The sequence below is a fragment of the Scyliorhinus canicula genome, chromosome 17, assembly GCF_902713615.1.
Source record: "Scyliorhinus canicula chromosome 17, sScyCan1.1, whole genome shotgun sequence".
NCBI lineage: Eukaryota > Metazoa > Chordata > Chondrichthyes > Carcharhiniformes > Scyliorhinidae > Scyliorhinus > Scyliorhinus canicula.
In genome coordinates, this window is record NC_052162.1 from 92,889,083 (window position 1) to 92,905,933 (window position 16,851).

Below are 16,851 nucleotides of genomic sequence, written 5' to 3' on the forward strand. Positions count from 1 at the left end.
AAAACAGGATAAGACAGTGGGGTTTGTTAAAGTGGTAAAGGAAAGCCCAAGTGAAGCGAAGGAGGTGCAAACGATTGCACAACCTGATCAAGAGGTGATTGATAAGTAGGTCCCAGATCTCTTGAAAATATTTATTTGTGCAGGTAAAGTTTACTCATGTGTATCAGGAGGAGCAGGTAAAAAAAACTCACAATTTTAAGAGATACGGAAGCTAGTCAATCTTTAATAGTAAAAGATGAGTTCGGTAGTTTGGGAAGAATGTTGCCAGAAAAGGTGATAATATGTGGAATTCAGGGTGAGAGGAGTAGTGTTCCATGATATAAGGTAAAGTTGGAAAGACCAGTGAAGAGTGGTGAAGTGGTAGTAGGAGTAAAAGAGAAACTATCTTGTCCAGGAATACAGTTTATCTTGGGTAATAATATAGCTGGATCGCAGGTGGTTGCTGTGGTTGATAAGCCAGTGGAAAATCAGACAATTGATGTGTTGAAGGACGAATATCCTGGGATTTTTCCGGATTCTGTAGTAACAAGGTCGCAAAATCACAGCTTAAAACAAGAGGAGAAATCAAACCGTGAAGATGACATTGATGTGCAATTGTCAGAAACGATTTTTGATCAGATGGTTGAAAAAGAACAAGAACAGGTGAAGGATGAGGCGGACATTTTCAGTTCAGCAAAATTGGCGGAGTTACAACAGAAAGATATTGAGATGAAACGGATGTATCCGAAAGCATACACAGAAAAGGAATCTGAGTGTATACCAGAGTGTTATTACTGTAAAAGTGATGGCTTGATGAGAAAATGGAGACATTTACACATACAGGCGGATGAAAAGTGGACAGAAGCTTATCAAGTAGTATTGCCGGTCGGGTATAGAAAGGAGGTGTTGCAAGTTGCACATGAGGTACCAGTGGGAGGTCATCTGGGAGTAAGGAAAATAGATAGAAGGAAAACTCACCGTGTGTCATGTGAATATGTTTAAAAGGTACTTTGAAAGGGAAGGAGAGAAAAAGCAGGCGGTTTTAATGATTCTAACTCAAAGTGAAGAATCAAACCCAGATGACTTTGAATTTGACATACCTCAAAGTAAATTGGAAAACGAGGATGTTTTTAAAAATTGGGATAAATTGTTGAGTTACCTTCCAGAGGAAAAACGGACTGACCTGAAAGAGGTATTGATATCACATGTGAAGATAAATTGGGAAGTACTAAAATGGCTAAACATGATGTAGATGTGGGAAATGCTGTTCCAATTAAACAGCATCCATATAGACTTAACCCTTTAAAATTAGGTATACATCGACGATCTGGTAATTTTCAGCCTGACATGAGAAGAACATTTAAAACTGATGGAATTATCCGATCAACTTCAGGAGGTGGGTTTGGTGTTAAACGTAGCCATAAGTGAATTTGGAAAAGCCCAAGTCACTTTCCTTGGCCATACACTCGGACAGGGTCGAATGGTGTCACGGGATGTGAAAACAAATGTTATTGGGGAGTTTCCAATACTCTCGACACAAAGGGAAATAATGCGATTTCTTGGCATGAGTGGATTCTACCAGAATTTTTTGCCAAATTTTAGTAGTGTGGTTGCTCCACTGGCGGACTTGCTAAAGAAACGTAGCAAAGTTAAGTGGACAGTGGAGTGTCAACAGGCATTTGACTGCCTGAAGGCTGTGTGGACAACATCTCCTGTGTTAGCCATCCCAAATTATAGCAAACCATTCAAAGTGGCTGTTGATGCGAGTGATGTGGGCCTAGGTGCGGTGCTTCTACAAGACGATGATGAAGAACCAGAGTGGCCTATTGGTTATTTTTCAAAAAAATTGAATTCTCACCAGATAAAGTATTCAATGATTGAGAAGGAAACTTTGAGTTTGGTGCTGGCTTTGCAACATTTTCACATTTCTGTGACCAGCAATCCGTCTGACACCATTATATATACTGATCATAATCCATTGATATTTTTGGAGCGATTCCGGAATAACAATGCAACACTGTTTCAGTGGAGTTTATTGTTGCAGCCATTTCATTTAGAAATAGTAGATGTGGCAGGACAAGAAAACGTGATAGCCGATGCTTTGTCACGAATGTGATGAACAGAAGGATGTGAGGAAGAAGAACAAAAATGGACTATGTTATTATAAAATGTTTGTTTGTTTTGTTAAGAAAAAACGTATATTCATTGTCCATATTTCTTAAAGGAAAATGAAAAGGTGAAAAATGAAACCATCTTGAAGTTGATGGTTTATTTTCTTTTCTTGGGGGGAGCTGTCATGTGAGAGTACCTTGAAGAAATGGGTGTTTAAGAAATGGGGGTTTATAAAAATAGCTATAGTGGATATACCTTCATGAAATGGTTGTTTATCAGTGATGTCAGAGTGTGGGTGGAACTGGGCTGTCTGGCTGCTTTACTTTCTTTTTAGGCTGTTTGCTACAGGGTGTGTTTTCGCTTCATTTTGAGAGCTGGATAGCTGCAGGCAAAGCAAGGAGCTGTATAAGGATCTCTCTCTGCAAACTAAAGAAATCAATTGGGTGATTTCAAAGTGCTGACTGCTCTCAGTAGTGAATTTGAACCTGATTTTTGTCTTGTGGTGTTAATAAAGAAAGATTGAGGTTTACTTATAGAATATTGTATCTGTGGGGAGGATTGGTGTTGACTGTTAAGATGTTCACTGTGGGTTTTTAAAGTGTTAACTTGTTTCATAAATAAACATTGTTTTAATTTAAAAGTACTGTGGATCTCTGGTGCATCACACCTGTAAGGTAGGCCCATGTGGTCCCCATAACCACAATCTATTAAAATTTGTGGGTCTGGTGAACTCCATGAGACACTTTTGGGTTCTCTAAACCCTGGCCCATAACAGCTGGACTGAACTGCGTGCAATTCACGTCCTTTTTGAGGCTGAAATTCAGTTTGAGAATCAGGACATGCAAATGGGCCAGGACCGACAGGAACTCAGAGTAATTTCCAGCCCAGCAGGCGTTTTAACCACTGGGGCTGAAGTTAGCACTCAAGATCCTGGCAGGTGGAATTGTTTTCAAACGCTCCCCTTACCACACACTCACTGCAGCTACGAAGATAGCTCACAGAAGACCTGCCTCCTGAGGTCAGGAGCCCAAGGTGGGCCTGCAGCTCCATTCCATTGCTGAGTGGAGGGACAACCTTCCCCATGGTGGGATGCAGACTCAAACCTGCCTTTTTGAACACCATCTGGGATGTGGTGGCAGAGGCAGTCGGCATTGCTAGCCTAATCAGAAGACAGTTGATTAACCGGAGGAGTGGGAATCACTTGTGAGACTTTTGCCCCGGGAAGGGCAGAGAACTAGGAAGGTTCCATAGTGAAATTGTCCTCTGGTTGGGTTGAACTCTGCTGATGCTCTGCTTCATCTACAATGGGGCAGCGCTTCTGAGGAGTGCCAATGACTGGTGAACCCCCGATTGAACTTTGCCATGCCCATCCCCTTAATGATATAGCTAGTGTATGAGGGTGGCCAGAGGTACAGCCTGGCTGAGTGCCCAGATGACCAGAGGTCTTCTGAGCATTTAAAGGACACAGACATAACTCAGCAGTGTGAACAGCCAGGAGCCTGCAAGTAGCACCAAAAGGGTGTGTTTAAAAGACAGACTGCAGCAATGGTGGTCTGAGCCAGCCACTCGACACCAGGGGAACACACAGAGTCCATGAACTTTGCAGCAAGTTGCTCCCCGCTACTGCCTTAGGCCCGTGCACTGATTCCCCTGCAAACCTGAAACCTGACATTTTACAATGGAGTTCCAGTGTTTTATTAGCCTCCTCCTCTCCCTGCCAGCCATGCGTCCAGTCCCCATTTGTAAATACCTGTAGTAATTCTCATTCGCGAGACCTCCGCCTGAGAGGCGCGGAGCATCACGGAAGGGTGGAAAATGAAGTGTCCAACCTGCTAATTGCATTTAATTGCATGAAAATATCAGTGAGGGGTAGAAACCTCATTTTCGCTGCCTGGGGGGGGGGGGGGGGTATTGGAGCATGGCACCAAAATCAGCACCAGGCGCAAACCTCGATATGGGCATGATGCTCGGTTCTCTGCCCGATCACGATTCACATTTTTGGCGTCGCGAGGTTGGAGAATCCAGTCCAAGTAAATGAGGCCGGGGAACAAATTTCCCAAAGTTCTGGCCTCAGCCTCATTAGAAGTATACATCATGAGCAGCACCCAGATCCTGCTCCAATTAAAACATTTACATTCCTCGGTTCATATAACTTCCTTTTAGAAAAAGGGAAAGAAAGTGGTTTAATAAAGCATTGTTATTCTTACCTATATTTGCAAACATAGTGTCGAGTCCAAGAGTGAGCAGCATGAGGAAAAATAAAATGGACCAAAAAGATGCCCATGGCAACTGCGCAAGGGCCTCTGGGTAGACAATGAAAACCAAACCGAAACCTAAATAATACATATGAAATGGTAAAATTAATGTTGTTCACAAGATAAATATTGAAAACTGATATTTATTTATTTAAAATCTATGACTTCATTTAAACTCTACATTTTTAAAATGGATTAGGTTGTGCTCAGTATTTGTGTGTTTTGTCTGCGATTTTGCTATTACTTATGATGGTGAGTGATGTCTGTGATGGAGAATAAATCAGTTTATATTTATGGCACCCAGTTTCCCTTAGTTATATAAACAAAATTAGCAGCAACAGTATTCTCCTTAACCACTTGCAACTCCACAGTGCAGCACAGTGGTTAGAACTGCTGCCTCACAGCGCCAGGGTACCGGCTTCAACACAGTTACCCAAGGCCGGAATCAAACCTGGGCAATGCCAAGCTTCTTAAATGTTGTTGGAGGACTTGACAGAGTTGAAGCTGAGAAGTTGATTCCTCCCCAAAACGTTGGGTCTCTGGATAAGGAGTTGGCCATTTTGACATTTTCAGTCAGAGTTGCAAATCTTCAGAACTCTCTGCACAAAGAGCTGAGGACGCTCAGTTGATGAATATATTTAAGGATGAGATCAATAGATTTTGGGACACTAAAGGAATTAAAAGATTTTAGGATAGGTCAAAAGTTCAGTCATGATCTTGAAAAGCTGAGCAGTCTTGAAAAGGTATTGTACTGACTGTCATAATATCCACTCATGTATATAAAGAAGTGCAGACAGGCAGTGATTGACACATAGGATGACCAGTAAGTATACAACACAGTACAGCCAATCACCAGACAAGACACAACCACTATAAAGCCAGAAGGCACTAGATTTCCCGCTCTCTCGGCACCCAGCTACTGAGACAGTCAGAGTGCACGAGCTAGCAAGTGCAAATACCATGCGGTAGCTAGTAAGTCTGGTCAGGCTACTACAAGGTCACCAGTCAGATCAGTATAGTGTCGACCCACAGCTAAATATGTGGAGCAGTTCTATCGTTGAATAAAACAGTGTTTGATCTTCTCCAGTGTTAGACGTCTGTTTCTAACATCCCTGCACTGACTCCTGCTCCTATTGTTTTGATAAATTAGCACCAATAATTTACTATATTTGCTCTCTGTCTCTTATATATATATTACACTATATGTATTTATATATTTAATTGTATTACTCTGTATGGATACAGCAGTAATTTAGATATCAGTGCGGAATGTACTCATTCTTTCCAATGCGAAGATTGTCAGGTCCAGCCACACTCCAGCTCTGATGAATACATTTGTAACACCAGGTTAAAGTCCAACATGTTTGTTTCAAACACTAGCTTTCGGAGCACTGCTCCTTCCTCAGGTGAATGAAGAGGTATGTTCCAGAAACATATATAGCGACAAATTCAAAGATGCCAGACAATGCTTAGAATGCAAGCATTTGCAGGTAATTAAATCTTTACAGGTCCAAAGATAGGGGTAATCCCAGGTTAAAGAGGTGTGAATTGTCTCTAGCCAGGACAATTGGTAGTATTTCGCAAGCCCAGGTCAGATGGTGGGGGGGTGAATGTAATGCGACATGAATCCCAGGTCCCGGTTGAGGCCGTACTCATGTGTGCGGAATTTGGCTATAAGTTTCTGCTCGGCGATTTTACGTTGTCGCGCATCCTGAAGGCTGCCTTGGAGAATGCTTACACGGAGATCAGATGCTGAATGACCTTGACTGCTGAGGTGTTCCCCGACTGGAAGGGAACATTCCTGCCTGTTGATTGTCGCGCGATGTCCGTTCATTCGTTGTCGCAGCGTCTACATGATCTTGCCAATCTATCACACTTCGGGACATCCTTTCCTGCAGCGTATGAGGTAGACAATGTTGGCTGAGTCGCACGAGTATGTACCGCGTACCTGGTGGGTGGTGTTCTCACATGTAATGGTGGTATCCATGTCGATGATCAGGCAACCTCAAACAAACCATTGTTTGCAGCAAACTACCCAGCCTTCAGAAGAGCTACCACGACACCACACATCTCTGCAAGACGTGCCAGATAATTGACATCGACTGCTCACCCCAGTCCAATGCCGGCAACTCCACATCATGAATAAATTTGTGACAGATGAGGAGTGTGGGGTTCGATACCCTTTGAGAAATCTGGATATTAGTTCAGCAGGTGTATCTGAAGCATTTGAATGTTGGCACCTCATTATCTTTTACTTCTGTGTTTGACGTTGATTGTGCAGGCATGATGCAGATTCAGATGATGCGATTACTACTCCAGTGTATAAACAGCCAATTCAAAGATGGAATTTGGAGGCAAGACAGGGAAAACTTTGATAAATGCCAATCTGAGGACATTCCAGCTCAATTTTCAGCTCCAGTACCTGTCCAGTCATTGTGTGATACTCTAGTCTAAGGCTTGAACATCACCTCCCACCAAAACTTCTACTATGCGCCCAAGCATTGATTAGTATGCCTGCAACGATTGTGTGTAATTTCGTATCTAACTGATGATTGATTTCCGAGAGTTGGTAACAGTTGAACAATCATAGAATTTTTTTTTACAGTGCAGAAGGAGGCCATTCGGCCCATCGAGTCTGCATCAGCTCTTGGAAAGAGCACCCTACCCAAGGTCAACACCTCCAACCTATCACCATAACCCAGTAACCCCACCCAACACTAAGCTAATCCTGTCTAATAGCTTTCTATTTCTGTTTATGAATTACAATTATGAAGTTAGTGATGTGATAACATTGTTAAACTCCAGCAAGTTCATATCAAACTATTCCTGGAACTCAACTACTGGATCTAGATGTTACCACGGAATGGGAAGGCTGAGGTTCTTCCGTCTCAAGTTTTGGAAATATTTTAACCGAAGACAGTAAGTTAGACTGAAGGTACCTGACTGCGCAACCTCTGAAACAGGCTTGTCTTGTACGTGAGCCATGTATCCCAGGAAGGAGAAGATGGAAAATCCAGCCAACACACTCGTAGCACAGTTAACAACACAGACAACGATGGTGTCTGTGAAACAGTTGTTGTGGAATTTGTTGTAGGATGACAGTGTGATTAAACCACCCCAGCTGATGGAGATAGAATAGAAAATTTGGATTGCAGCATCTTTCCAGACCTGGTAAATAGAATGGAGAATTACTCAGCACCAGGAGATTTTAATAAAGACGTTGTCATAATTTTGATTGATGTGGAGATGCCGACAGTGGACCATTTAATCTGCTACCATCGAGAAGCCAAAACTAATGAATTAACCATTCTGCCTTATCCCAAAGATTTAAGTAAAGGATGCAATTTCACGGCATAAGTACAACGTGGCCATTAGATCGCAGATGAAGCCAAATTGAAGAACGCGGCCGGGGGCTGATTGGTTTGTTATCTAACCGGCACAATCAGGATGCCGTGAAATTGTGTGAAACCAAAAATCAACACTTAAAGCCAATCTCCATACAATTAACAAGAACAATCTCCTATCTAATGGCCTCCTGTGATCTAACTACCTCCCCAGCAAGTGGTCACGTGGACGCCGATTAGTACACCTTTTAAAAATGTGAAGCTGGCAGAATGGCTGCTGTGGGGCTCCAAGGAGGTGAATAGTCATCTTCCCTCCTGGGGAGTGAGCCCGTGGGCACTGAGCTGCTGCCCAAATGCTTGGGGGGCAGGAATGCCCCCATAATAGGTGCAGCCCCAGCCCCTGCCTGTCTGCCCGATCAATCTTCTATAAATCCCACTGACCATGGGGGGCCTCGGGCCACGCGGCTATTGCTAATTGTCAATTGTACTTAAGTGAGCACTTCACAGCTCCCAACTAGATTCCTGGAGGTAGGCGTCCCATGTAGCATGTGGGGTTATTGCCTAGCATCCCAATCAGACCATGCAGCCTGGTCACTGTGCTTGAATTATGCACCACGGACGCAGCAGCCAATATCCGAACACCAAGGGGCTGGGTCCCAGCACTGTGGACATTTCAGCGACCAAAGGGGTGGGTGTGTGCACTGGGAAGGGGACCAGCACCCAGTCCAGGTATCTTTATGTGCAGCTGTCTGCGGTACAGGGTCTGGGGGGTCACCCCCAGGGTTGAGGGCCACCCCCCACCACCACCACTGCAGCCGAGGGTGTGTGGGCCGGGCATTTCGGATGGCAGGGGATGTGTGGAGGGGAGGGGATGGGCTATGGGGGACTGGAGGATCCCAGGGTGAAAGCTCCATGAGTCACCAGTCTCACTCCCTCTCCAATTCTTTACAGATATGGGAATGACTAAGCTGCTGCGGGGCTTGTCCCTGTCCCAGGTGGGCATTGCCGAGGTGCTGCAGAGAATATCTCAGCCGCTGAGGAGCATTGCCGAAGGCGTTGATACCATGGCGCAGACCATGAGGAACTGCCAGGGCTGGCAGTCAGATGATACACAGGCAGCCAGGGCTTGCACCAGCTGTCCCTTTATTCATGGTGAACACCAGGGCACCAGGGGCTTTTCACAGTAACTTCATTGAAGCCTAATCGTGACAATAAGCGAGTTTCATTTCATTTTTTCATTTCATTATGGGCACCAAGTGGGAGAGGTGCCAACCCGGACCTGTTCCTCTGATGAGTATGCACCTCGCAGCCAGCACCCGGAACAGAGCGGCACGGCAGTGCATATGCCGTCGACAGGAAAGCTGGCGACATCCAGCCCCAGAGCCCCCAGAGGATGTCTGCCGGGGCATTGAAGGCCACAGGACATGGTAAACAGCTAGCTGCGTCCACCTCAGATGTGCTTCCTGGGGAAACACCTAGATGTAGTGGTAGAGATAGGAAGGCAAAGCATATCAAGGATTACTGAGGGCACCGGGTTGGGGGATAGCAGGGGGTGAGGAGGTTGAGGCAGCGGGGATAGAATGGGGAATTGTTACACACAATAAACAACCGCTATTTTCTTTTCATTCATTTGCAGGATGTGGGCATCACTGATTAGGCCAGCATTTAATGCCCGTCCCTAGTTGCCCTTCAGAAGATGATATTGAGTTGTCTTCTTGAACCGCTGCAGACCTTGTGGTGTAGCTACACCCACTGTGTTGATAGGGAGGGAGTTCCAGGATGTTGACCCACAACAGTGAAGGAACAGCGATATATGTCCAAGCCACGGTGATGAGTGACTTGGAGGGATTCCCAGGTATCTGCTTCTCTTGTCCTTCTAGATCGTAGTGGATGTGGGTTTGGAAGGTGCTGTCTAAGGAACCTTGGTTAGTTACTGCCATGCATCTTGTAGGTGGTACACACAGCTGCTACTGTTCGTTGGTGGTGCATGGTTTGAATGATTGTGGAAGGGGAAGCAATCAAGTGGGTTGCTTTGTCCTGGATGGTGTCAAGCTTCTTCGGTGGTGTTGGAGCTGCATTCATCCAGGAAAGTGGAGAGTATTCCATTATACTCCTGTCTTGTGCCTTGTAGATAGAGGATGGGCTTTGGGAGTCAGGAGACGAGTTATTTGCCTTAGGATTCCCAGCCTTTAACCTGTCCACAGTATTAATATCGCTAGTCTAGGTCAGTTTCTGATTAATGGTAACCTCCAGGATATTGATTGTGAGGAATTCAGCAATGGTAATGCCATTGAATGTCATGAGCAGTAGTTAGATCCACTCTTGTACAGGATGGTTATTGCCTGACACATGTGTGGCACGAATGTTTGATGCTTCTGTCACTTTCATCTGCAATGTGGGCTGACCTCCGAACCTTGGGCTCATTTCTCCCGGCATCTCCCCCTCCCCGTGGCACTCACCCACCCTCTGGTTGTGGACATGTCCCCAGATCTGTGTCCCATCCCCTGCGAGTTTGGATGTTGGCTGCTGCGTGTCTGGTGAAGCCTCCCACAATGTTCAGGCACAGTACCCATGCATCAAGGTGTGATTTGGATGCTAGGCAATGAATGCCACATGGTACATGGCCCGCCTACCCGCTGGAATCCACTTGGATTGTGTGAAGTGCTCACTTAACCTCGATTGCCAATTCCATTTAGCAATAGCCTTCAACCGCATGGCTGATGGGGTTTCTGCGTGGGCGGTGGGGCAGATGGGCAGGGACGAGGGTTACCCTGGAATGGGTACACAAGATCCAGGGATTGGCATGCTGATGCCCCATGGTGTTGCCCCGGTTGCCCTCCCACACTCGCATGGTGGCCGTCCCCTGTGGAGGGCCCCGAGCCGATGGTCCCCCACTCCCCGCCAATCACTGGGGTGGCAAGCCCAGCGCCCCCGGGCCCATTGCTTGTGAGCAAAGATGGCCAATCATTGCCTCGGGTCCCCGCAGAAGCCCTTCTGCTGGGTTCAGGTTTTTCAAAATCAGTACTAATCAGCGCCAGCATGACCACTTGCTAGGGAAACCAATGAATGACAGGAGGCCGTTGGATATGGGGTGGCACCTCTTAATTGTATGGAAATAGGGCTTAAGTGGTGATAATTAGTTTCTCGCCATGTTACAGTAAGATCCTGATTTTGCCGATGGGAGCGAGCTGTTTGCATCACAAATTGTTTGGTGCCTGTCACGGTTCTCACTTTCGGCATCTCCTGCTATTCACCGGGTTCATTTCGCTTGAGTGAGAGCACAATGAGGCTGGAGCATCACATTCTTAGAAGCTTTTCCATTAACTAGCACCCAAAATCTTTCTCTTGCACCAAAAAGCAATGATTGAAATCTGACCTATAGTGAGCAACAATCCAAAAATTGATTTGGATTATTCAGAAGATAAACAGAAACTTGAAATAGTTTGACTGAAAATTATGGCTGAGATTCTATGGATTATTGTATTGTGTTTACCTCAGCATCAGCCAGTTTGGAGAAGACCGACTGGCTTCCAATGTAGAATTCAATTCCTTTATAGGCTCCCTCCAGGGTAAGACCTCGGATCAGGAGTATGATCAGAACCACATAAGGGAATGTTGCAGTGAAATAAACCACCTGACATAGAGAGGAGTTTGTTAAATTTTCCTGTATTGCTGGTACAACATTTGCAGCATTGAATCCAAGTGAATGGTAAACTAATTGGATTGTAATCAAATTGGAGAATGAAGCAGAAAATAATTGGAGGAGTAATAATGAAGGGAAGGGTAAATTTAACACTGAGCTGCATTTTATAACTGAATATTAATGGAACAAAATTGACTGAATTTTTGTAACTCATATTCTAGGAAGGAACAGATTTAAACAGGAGAATTGAACAGAGTGCAATGAATATATTTAACTGCATACATTTACTCCTCGGATTTCTTTGTCATTCTCATTGTTCAGACAAATCTTACTTCACTCAAATAAAACCATGACCTTAATCTGCCCAATCACTGAGCGAATCCTGCCCAGCCTTCCAGAGCAATTGAAAATTCACCCCAAATCCTTGAATCAGTAAGTGACATCTTTGAATGAGGAACACATTTCAGGGGTTTGGGGAAATTGCTGCTGATCTTTCACTCAGGAGAAAGATCTTCAGATCTCACTCAGGCCTGGTGTTCATGAATTATGTATCTCATGCTTGACAGTCAGAACAAAAATGTGTATTGATTTAACACCTTTAATGTAAAGCAAATTTCCAAGGTGGTTCACAGGACCATTATCAAAGAATATGATATTCATAGAACCATAGAACCCCTAGAATGCAGAAGGAGGCCATTTGGCCCATTGAGTCTGACCCGACCCTCCGAGGCAGCACTCTACCCAGGCACAATCCCCTGCTCGAACCCATAACCTTACCTAATCTTTGGATACTAAAGGGCAATTTAGCATAGTCTGTCCACCTAATCTGCACATTTTTGGACTATTAGAAGAAACTGGAGCACCCGGAGGAAACCCAAGCAGACACGGTTGAAAGTGCAAACTCCACACAGACAGTCACCCAAATTCGAAATAGAATCAGGTTCCTGGCTCTGTGAGGCAGCAGTGTTAACCACCCTATCACTGTGCCACCCCTTTTGAGCCACATATGGAGACATTTCCTGGAATTTTATGCAGAAGTTATGGCCTCGCTGCTCTTGCCGTCTCTCCACCCACCCCTCAAGTGAAAAGTCACAGGCATGCCCAACTCGGCATTGCTGGGAATCCCTGAGCTATCAGCGAGTTGTTAACTGGCTCAGGCCTGTACCTCCGCCCCAATCCCGGAAAAGGTCTAGCCTCTTAGAACATAGAACATACAGTGCAGAAGGAGGCCATTCGGCCCATCGAGTCTGCACCGACCCATTTAAGCCCTCACTTCCACCCTATCCTCGTAACTTAATAACCCCTCCCAATCTTGAGTTCTGCTGGTCGATCAAATGGTGTCATGACCACTGCCGGGACTGCATCCAGTCCCCAATCAAGAAGTGTTCAATTTGCTGGATAACTAAATGAGATGGGAGTAGAGGTGGATGTGAGTTCCGCGGGTAAGTCTGAAAGGCCTCGGTGAGGGTGTGGGGAAACCATCATCATATGTGCTAAGAGAGAACAAGTAGTGGTGGGAAGTACCATGGGGGTGCACCTCCATTGGGAAGAGTGTTACCAAACAGTTCGGATCCCTGCCTCTTGTTGCCCAAATCCTGCTAGCCAATCTGCAACAAGGTAGCCAGGAATCATGGGGCAACCTCACATTCTGGCGTAGGCACCCTTTCCACTGCAAGTTTAACAACAGCAGTGGCAAGAGGAGGCGTTTGACTTTCCATTAATTTGACTCTTGAGGATATCAGTTGGCCTACGTCACGTCAGATTGCCGGGTGCTTCCCCCTTGCTACTGGTAAAAGACAAGTCAAGGTGGACAAGCTGGGATGGTGCTCCTGCCATGTCACTCAATTTTCTGCACCCTCCTGTCAGCTATCCCATTCCTGAGAGGCATGTAAAATTCTGTCCATTAGGCCAGATGATCAAAAAATTGGTCAAATTGGTAGGTTTAAAAGTGTGTCTTAATGAAAGAAACTAAGGTAGAGAGGCAGACTGATGATTGGGGGGTAATCCAGAGCTTTGGGCCAAGGAAGCTGAAAGGAAGCAAAGAGCGTTTCAGGGGATGAAGCAGAAGGGTGATGTTATGGAGGTGGAAAAGACGGTTTTGATACTGAGTAAAATATGATACCAAGTTTGTGAAGAGATAGCTTTAGCTTCAGTCAGACGCCAGAGGGCTAGAACAGGTTGTTAAGAAATCAAGCTTCAGTCTTCTCAGTACTTAATCGGATGAAATTTCCCATGATTTGGGAAGTTGGCTGAACAGTCTGACAATTTAATAACATGGTGAAATCAAGACTGGTGAGTTAAAAATGGCAGTCGTCAATGTACGTGCACAAACTAACACTGTGCTTTTGGATTTAATTGCTGAGAGGCAACACATAGATGAGAAATAGGAGATGTCCAAACTCATCATGTTGCCACAACAGGCATTTTAACATAACCAGTGTAATAAACCAGCTCCTAAATGATTTATCAATTAGAGTTCTTTGTTGCAGAACTTTGTACTTTGTTATTGGTTTTAACTCTGCATCACTAGCCAATTTACCTTCCCTGAAGATTTGATTCCTTTCGATAACGCTGCCCCAACCATCAGCCAAGCCAGAAGCAGGCAGAGGGCTAAATACCAGACTATCTCCCCAGTCTCATCGATTGAACTGGTACGGCGTAAAACCACTTCACTAAATAAAATGAGATGAGTTATTCTAAGAATATTGTTTATTCCACACAAGCACTATTAACTACAATAAATCATATATTCTGGCAAATGGTTTGAAAAATATCCAATTTAAACAGAATTAGTTCCACTCCTAAAAGTGAATACTTGGCAAAACTAATAATAATAATAATAGTCACTTATTGTCACAAGTAGGCTTCAATGAAGTTACTGTGAAAAGCCCCTAGTCACCACATTCCAACGCCTGTTCGGGGAGGCCGGTACGGGAACTGAACCCGTGATACTGGCATTGATCTGCAGCACAAGCCAGCTGTTTAGCCCACTGTGCTAAACCAGCCCCTGTATGCAATTTGAGATGGAATTTGATATTCTTTATGATTTGTATCTCTACTTCTACTGATAGGCTTGATGCAGTCTTGATGCAAAGTTAAAGAAGTGCTGATGGAAGTCTCCAGAGATCTGAATTGAGTTCAAGACTGTACCTTGTTGGTGTATCTACACCACACCTACTGCAGCGGTTGAAGAGGGCTGCTCAAACAATCTTCTCAAGAGCAAGTCAGGATCGGCAACAAATGAAAACGAAAATGAAATGAAAATCGCTTATTGTCACGAGTAGGCTTCAAATGAAGTTACTGTGAAAAGCCCCTAGTCGCCACATTCCGGCGCCTGTTCGGGGAGGCTGTTACGGGAATTGAACCGTGCTGCTGGCCTGCTTGGTCTGCTTTCAAAGCCAGCGATTTAGCCCTGTGCTAAACAGCCCCTGGCCTAGCTTGCGATGCCCACATCCTGTGAAAGATTTATTTTCAAAGTTCCCAACAGTACTTCACTGACTACCTTACATTGCACCATTAAAGCTATCTAGGTTAGTCACTGTGCCTCCCAATGAATTCAGCTCCTTCATATTGTTAAACATGGTCCCTGCTCCCAGACACTTTCCCCCAATTCAGTTCCCAGGTCTATGGGTTAAACACAACATTGGACTCAATTAAAAACACAGAGAAAGGGACACCAGTCCCTGATAATTGGAACCGTTTCATGTTTAAGAATATTAGTGGTTAATCACTTCCTTGAAGAAATAAATGTAAAGTCCAATAAACGTTTCACTGTATAAATATTGTCAAAGTGAACCTGCAGTGTTAGAAACCAGGGAGCTGTCAACTGATGAAAGGGCCCCTGTTATGCGTTTGGCAACAGGTGTATGTTGTGAACGGTACCTCTATCTAAATCAAACAGTTTTTCACTCATTAAACAGGACATTCACCCAACGAACCTTCCAGAGAGGAAGCTACTGGTACAGCTGTCCAGGTTCTAGGTGCTACTAGCAATCTATAGTTATTTACTTACTCCCAGTATTGCTCACTTGGACCCTGGTGAGGAACGTAGATTTCTGATCCATTTGGACAAGTTTCATTGTTTACATATAGCCATGTTGCATTCACGATTTCGGAATATCCATTATCCAGAGTGAGATTGCAGAGTGGATCTAGAAAATGGGGAATGTGTTTTAGAGTTATGTTTTACCAGGAGAGACATATTCAGGGGCACTGTTTCACTCTGACAGAATCGGTCCAATCCTGTTTATTACATGGGGAAAGTTATATGGATCAGAACACAGCAGTACAGTCTCTGCACTGCACTCAGCACATTCCAGCTTTTGTGCTCACTCTGTGTGTAATGGTAGTTTTATCCTACAAATTCTGTAATGCTTCTAATCATTAAAACAGATTAAGGTTTGGAATTTTACAGTTCCACCAGTCAGCAAATTACTAAAGGAGCTCATGATATCAATATAAATGCAATGTACTGGTGGCTTCATTTAGTTTCAGCAGAAGCAATCAGTAGAAATACCATGGAGTTGAAGTGATGCCATTGAAATACAGAACCTCAAGTGGGACATATGGTCCTAGCGTTACTCACGGATCCTAATGTAATATCTGATCCCATTACAATACAAGACTGCATTTTAATACACGGCATAATTGCATCACTTATTTTTGGCACATGCAGCAATCAACATGTTAGGTAATAGCTTCCACAGCGGCTAAATGGAACTCTCTGAGCCCTCCACAGGAACAGTCTTCAGCAGTATGAGTCATTGAATTAGGGGGCTTCACATCTGAAGTCTGGGTCCCTGCAAGGCCCCACTTGTGTTGACTTGCTGCACAAAAGGCCTTGACCAATGCTGAGATGTTTGAGGAGTGCCAGTGTTGGCGTGGCAGGTTGAAGCGCGTAGACAGGGTACGGGGTCTGTGATGAGGAAGTGGATTTTTATGGTGGCATGTTGGTTCCATTCCTGCTGCCACAGGGCCTCCGCTGTTATTCCTTGGCACAATGATCTAGCCATACAAGCTGGCATGATGCAAGGCATAGCAGATGGATTGGTGAGGCCTTTGAGTGGTGGCAGGCTTGGGCTGATGAAACAATGAAAAATGAAAATCGCTTATTGTCACGAGTAGGCTTCAATGAAGTTACTGTGAAAAGCCCCTAGTCGCCATATTCCGGCGCCTGTCCGGGGAGGCTGGTACGGGAATCGAACCGTGCTGCTGGCCTGCTTGGTCTGCTTTAAAAGCCAGCGATTTAGCTGAGTGAGCTAAACCAGCCCCATGTATGTAAACCTTCTCCAGGACATTCCTTGCTGTTATCTCCCCCCTTATGTGAGGTTCACATGACTCCATTATAAGACATAATCCCATCACAACTTGTGTCCGTTGTAACACAGACCCTATGATAACACATGATCTGCTTGCAGAACAAAAACCTTTGATGTTGCACAACAGCACAGTAACTATTAACCTCTGGCTGATATATTACTCGAAGATTCAACTTTACATTTCTTGCTTGAAGTTTATT

The 16,851-nt window shown here is 44.7% G+C and overlaps 1 protein-coding gene across 1 annotated transcript in view; it reads right to left on the minus strand.

Moving 5' to 3' along the window:
• The window catches only part of LOC119951483 (sodium- and chloride-dependent neutral and basic amino acid transporter B(0+)-like), a 68,471-nt gene that overhangs the window by 25,410 nt on the left and 26,210 nt on the right, over positions 1 to 16,851 (minus strand). The window contains exons 5-9 of the mRNA XM_038774694.1: positions 15,346 to 15,484; positions 13,873 to 14,005; positions 11,184 to 11,324; positions 7,286 to 7,514; positions 4,299 to 4,424 (exon numbers count right to left, since the gene is read on the minus strand). Coding sequence (XP_038630622.1) covers positions 4,299 to 4,424; positions 7,286 to 7,514; positions 11,184 to 11,324; positions 13,873 to 14,005; positions 15,346 to 15,484 — 768 coding nt within the window. The remainder of the gene's footprint in view (positions 1 to 4,298; positions 4,425 to 7,285; positions 7,515 to 11,183; positions 11,325 to 13,872; positions 14,006 to 15,345; positions 15,485 to 16,851) is intronic.